Source organism: Mastomys coucha, chromosome X, assembly GCF_008632895.1.
Source record: "Mastomys coucha isolate ucsf_1 chromosome X, UCSF_Mcou_1, whole genome shotgun sequence".
NCBI classification, from domain to species: domain Eukaryota; kingdom Metazoa; phylum Chordata; class Mammalia; order Rodentia; family Muridae; genus Mastomys; species Mastomys coucha.
The window spans coordinates 79,540,932-79,547,192 of record NC_045030.1 but is presented as its reverse complement, the minus strand read 5'-3'; the positions used below and the strand labels follow the sequence as shown (position 1 = coordinate 79,547,192).

The 6,261-nt window shown below is 37.2% G+C and overlaps 1 protein-coding gene across 1 annotated transcript in view; it reads left to right on the top strand.

The window, feature by feature from the left end:
* The window catches only part of LOC116093341 (probasin-like), an 8,588-nt gene extending 5,821 nt beyond the window's left edge, over window positions 1–2,767 (top strand). The window contains exons 4-6 of the mRNA XM_031374677.1: window positions 960–1,070; window positions 2,007–2,108; window positions 2,716–2,767. Coding sequence (XP_031230537.1) covers window positions 960–1,070; window positions 2,007–2,108; window positions 2,716–2,744 — 242 coding nt within the window. The 3' untranslated portion in view covers window positions 2,745–2,767. The remainder of the gene's footprint in view (window positions 1–959; window positions 1,071–2,006; window positions 2,109–2,715) is intronic.
* The last annotated feature ends 3,494 nt before the right edge of the window (window positions 2,768–6,261 follow it).

Here is a 6,261-nt window from a genome sequence, read left to right as displayed (position 1 = left end):
AGAGTGTCTTCCACAGGACTTGTTCAATGTTTCCCATAATGTTGTGGAGTGGACTACTGAAAGTTTTTATTCTCAAAATCATCCCGAGTCTTGTGGGTTTTTTACTCCTCAAATATCATGAGCCATCAAGACAGAATGTTCCAGTTTGGAGAAAATCACTATGTGGCACCCTCTCTATTTTTTCTGTCCTGTCTCTAAGGAAAAATTGGTAAAGTTAGATAATTGTACCACTAAATGTAGATCAGGTCCATAAAAATTTATATATATATATACATATATATGTGTATATATATACATATACATATATATATTATATACATATATATGTGTATTATATACATATATATGTATATGTATATATATATATTTATATATATAAAATGAGAGAACTTTCCTCAATATATGTATACCTGTGTAGATACTTCCACTGTTAAATGTAGTAGGATTCATGGAAATGCCTATATATGTACACACACACACAAACACATATTATATATGTGTATATATATATATATATATATATATTGCATCTTTCCTCAATATATGTATGTGTAAACAGTTCCACCATTAAATTTAATAGGATTAATAAAATGTATATACAATGTGTATATCATATAATCATATAGCTATTCTCAGCAAGTAAGAGGATTGCAGTATGCCACCTTCTATGTATTCACACATCTTGGTATCAGGAACATCGCTATCCCAAATCAATATAGGTTCTACATATTTGTCGGTAACTGTAGGATATTAGATATATTTTATATCTTACAACAGAATTATAAACTTGCTTTATAAATCCCTGTTTGTCTTGACTAGTTTCAACACATGGAGCAGAATATTGTGTGTCAGAGACTGTATACTCCATATACACATTCATAACTGTGCAGATAGAATGAGCCTGAACAATCATTTTGTTGACTTTATATGTAATTATACAAATTTCTTATCTATCTCAGATGAAGGGAGCACAGCATTCATGTTAAAGATGGTGAATGAGAAGATATTGCTGTTTCATTATTTTAACAAGAACATGAGAAATGATGTCACAAGAGTGGCTGGAGTTTTAGGTGAGTGTCACACATGAAACTTGTCATCTGAGTGTGTGGTTCAAGGATATGAATGTATGCATATCTCTGTGCCCAAAGGTCACAAAGTGTTCGTGCATCTGATTCTATTTGTCATGTTGATAAATCACTGAAGCTGAGGTGGTTAGCCTTGAAGGTTAAGTTGGCACAACCCAGAATGCCCTGGGACGGGTCTCAGTAGGGAATTCCCCACAGCAGACTGACCTGTGGATGTGTCTCTAATGATAATTAAAATAAGAAGCCTCCACCGAAATGTGGGTGGCACTGTTCCATAGCAAAAGGATTTGTTGTAAGCTTCAACTACTAACAGACACAAGTCAGAATCCTATGACCATGTCCTTAGGGAGAAATTTCTCTCATGAAACTGACCTGTGTGCCTGTCTCTGGGAGTATACTGAATGATGATTACAAACAGGGGCTCTTCCCACTGTGTTCAGCAGCATTTTCTGGGCAGATCATCTTGACCTGTATCAGACTGGGAAAGCTGGATAAATGCAAGCACACATAGGTATACATTCTTCGATCTCTGTTCCTCACTATGGACATGGTGTATCTGTCCCCTAAACTTCTCCTGCTGAAATTTCCCCAATTAAATGTACTCTAACCAGGAAAATACACCCTTTTCTACTATAAATTGTTTTTGTCAATGTGTTGTGTCAGAATATTGAGCAAGGAAATTGAGATATTCATAAAATTGTCAATGTTACAAAACATGAGAGATAGTATGTTACATCCTGGGGTCCACCTACTACTGTGATTTCTCAGGAAAATGAGGTAATTTTGCACTGTCAATCTATTGGAGAAAGGGAGAAAATGTTGTGCTTTGGCACTTTTTAGGAGCCTAAGCAACAGAGAATATTTTATTAGTATACCGGATACTAATGTTATGACATCTTGCCTATACACCACATAATGCAGCAAAAGGCAAACAACTGACTAAGGCTGAGATGACAGAGTACATGAACTTCGTGGAAGAAATGGGCATTGAGGATGAGAATGTACAGCGTGTCATGGACACAGGTATAGTAGCAATCTGTGTGTGTAACTTCTTATTTTGCATTTTTATAGTAAATGTTTTTTTTGATTATCAAGGGTGTTGGGAAGATGGCTCAGTGGGGAAAGTGCACACAAGCATGAGGACCCAAGTTTGGATGCCAGGACCCATTTAGAAAGCCAAGAATAACAAAGATGGGAAGGGGAGGGAACAAGAGGAGCTTTCTAGTAATAGATCTATCTGAAAGATCATGTCTCAAAACTAACATTGTGTAGAGTGAACAATGAAGATGTTAAAAAGTCACCCTCTTACCTATGCATGGATGGGCATACACATGTCATTCATATGAATATAGGCACACCAATGAACCATGCAGGTAGATACACACAAACAAAATCTACCTGAAATGAAACTCAGTTCCTAGGATCCTCTGTTCAGATATTCTATTCAAAGCTTAGCTTTTTATCTGCATTTTTATGAAAACTGTTCATATGTAGTACTATCATTATTAATATTTTGTTTAAGTACTGTATTACTTTAAAATAATACTGTTGTTTTAAAATAATATATTACTTTAAAATATTATTATTATAGTAAAAATAATATCATTTTTCCATATTTACTCTCCTTTAGACAACTGTCCAGACAAGATCAGTTCTTAGTGACTCAACAAGATCAGGATTAGGTGAGTCAAAGCACATTCATTTTATATCTTGAAGTTTAATTTTAATTCAATTTTTAAAACAATATTTTATTTGTTCTTTAATCTTTTCATATATGTATATAATATATCTTGATCTTACCTACACCCACACACCTCATCCCAGAGACCCAGCAACACATCTCCCTCTTTTTAAATTTATCATTAATTATCATTATTATCATCATCATCATCATCATCATCATCATCATCATTATTATTATTATCTCAATGAATCCAATTGGTGCTATTTCTGAATAGGGTGTGTCAATTCCTGGAGGCATGAGCATTGTAGTATACCATGAGCCACGGCCATAGAAAAAATGGACTACAGGGAGCTGGTGGCACATGCATTTAATCCCAGCACTCAAGAGGCAGAAGCAAGCATATCTCTGAGTTCTAGATCAGCCTAGTCTACAGAGTGAGTTCCAGAGCAGCAAGGGATACAAAGAGAAACCCTGTCTCATAAATCCCAAAGGAAAAGGGTTTTTTTTTGTTTGTTTGTTTGTTTGTTTGTTTGTTTGTTTTTGGTGTTTTCGAGACAGGGTTTCTCTGTGTAGTCCTGGCTGCCCTGGAACTCACTCTGTAGACCAGGCTGGCCTCGAACTCAGAAATCCGCCTGCTTCTGCCTCCCAAGTGCTGGGACTAAAGGCGTGGGCCACCACTGCCCAGCAGGAAAAGTTTTTTAAAGACAGAAAAGAAAGGAAGGAAGGAAGGAGGGAGTGTGGGTTGGAAGGAGGGAAGGAAAGAAAAAGAGACAGAGACAGACAGACAGACAGACAGAGAGGCAGAAAGAAGAAAAAAGAAAAGTACGGACCCGCCCTCTCCCAGAAGCTATCAACTGGCAATAGCTCTTTAGTTAGTGGTGGATGATCCTGAGTCCCTCTCATCTCCATTCTAGAATGTTAACTGGCTTGATCTGGCCAGGGTCTTGTGCAGACCACCAGAGTTGCTGTGAGTTCATAATTTTAACAGGTCTGTCATGTTCAGAAAACAGAATTTTATGGCTCTACTCCTCATCCAGCAGGCAATCGATGCACTCTGAGCATCCACAATCACTCTTCCTCAGTCCTCTGACCAGCTACAAATTTCTGCACGAACCACTCCCCATTGTAAAAAGTTGAGCAAAAGCCAGACATGGAGGCACACACCTTTGTTTCTAAAAATTGGTAGGCACAGGTAGACAAATCTCTGTATCTGGCCAGCCTGATCTATATACTGAGCTACACAACAGCAAGGTACATAGTCTCTATCTAAACAAACAAAAAGGTAAAAAGTTGATTTGACCAAAATTGAGAGCAGCATACATCTGTGAGTATTTTTAAGACAGTGGCTTGGAAACATGACAGTTTTATCACCATTGGTCTCCTCCATAGGCTCCATGAGCTCCATTGCCATGGGCTTTTTACTAGAATTACAATAGGAACCCATCTCTACCCCTGTTCTTCCTATATGTGAGATACCTTCCATGAAGCTAGCATCAAATTTAATCAGAGTGGTTGGTTCCCCAGTACAGCCTTTATTGCACCAGTGGACACAAGGATGTTTTTATAGTGTGCTGGGGCAGCATGGTGACATCACTGATATCTTATCCCACATAGACAGCTTATTAAGTACATCTAAGCACTGTGGAAGAGTTTCCTAGTCCATTTAAAATTGATTTCTTGATGCCCTGCAGCCACAGCATGTGGTGTCTTCAGCAATAGTGTCCTATCATTTAGTTATGGTGGACATCCAAGAGATATAGCAATAGCAAAGTTATTTTGTGGATTCCAAAACTTCCCTCCACTAACAAATAGTATGGTGGTACCTCCATGACTAAAAATTAGATTTTCACTGAATAAACCATGTTTTCCATTGGATTGTACCATTGCAGGAATCCTCTGCTGAAACTTTTTTAGTACTATATTTTGAATTAGCTTACCATCTAGTGGATTTCTGTTAAGACTTTATATACCTTCAGTTTTAGTTGACTTGTCCCTACCCCTGTTCTTCCCTATGCCCAACAACATCCACACCTGCTCTTCTAACCCACAGCTCTCCCTCTCTTATCTTCCCTGTCACCAGTGCCCAAGTATATCACCTGTAAAATTATATTTTAATCACACAATAATAGGTTTCTATATGAGTTTTTGATAACCCTTCATTCTGCTTAAACTTTCACCAAGGCCTGATACCCCCACTCCATATCCAACTCCATGATTGAGCCTTCCTGCTCCCAGTATTCTTCTTTACACTTCATTCTAATGGAATTTCACCTGTTAGACCCACTCCCTTATTAGACCCAATTCAAATCAGTTTCTAATTACCTGGATCCCTCACATACTACATATTATACATACAAAATAAAAGGTTCAAATGTGAGATCCACATGTGAGATAAAATGTGCAGAGTTCCTTTTTCTGACCTGGGTGACCTTATTAAGTATAATAATTTCCAGTTCCTTCTATTTACTTGAAATTTTCATATTTCATTCTTCTCCATGACTGAGTAGTATTCCATCTTACATGTTACATTTTCCTTATCCATTCATTAGTTGAAGAACAGTTAGGTCAACTTCATTTCTTAGTTATTATGAACTTAACTGCAATGAGCATGGGCATTCAAGGTTCTCTGTAACAGGATATAAACCCCTTTGGGTACAGATCTAGAAGTGATATAACTGAGTCACATGGGAATTCTTTTTCTAATTTCAGGGTTTGTTTGTTTGTTGTTCATAGTTTTGTTTTATTTTGTTTTGTTCTAAGTTCTTTGTATAATGTAGATACTAATCCTCCATCACATATGTAGCTGGCAAAGATCTCCATTCCCTGAGATATGCTCATTTAATTAACAGCTTCCTTTGCTGTAGTTTTTAATTCTATGATAACTGACCAGTGTTTGTCTTACTTTCTTGCAACAAGAATCCTATTCAGAGAATCCATACCTGTGTCTATGGTCAACACACACTCCATGCTTTCTCCTCTATCAGCCTCAGAGTACCATGTCTTATGGCACAGTCTTTGATCCATTTGGAGTTGAGTTTTTTGCGGGGTGACAGGGAAGGACCCAGGTTCTTTTCTCTGTATCTTGATGTCCACTTTTTCCAATTCTGTCCATGTATGGAATTACATATTTTTATGTTAGGTCATTTTCCTTCTTTTGGTGGAGACATTGACAATATCCAGAAGGGGACTAATTTCTTACTGGTATTGAGATGGCATTCTCCTCTATGGGGCTGGTATTGAGGGCAGCAATTTCTACCTCTAGTCTTCCTCTGAGATTCTCCTACACTCTGGGACCTCGAGTGAGGCTCTGGATGTAGGATGCATGGGGCTTGATAAACTCCAATGTGAAAATACCTTGAAACAAAAAAATATATAATTTTAGTTTAGATTCATAGAAACTACATCCTCAAATAAACATGTAAGTTCTAAAAAGTACCAATTTAGGTCTTGATTTGTCATATCGATTTTTGTTTTGTTTTGTTTTGTTTGTTT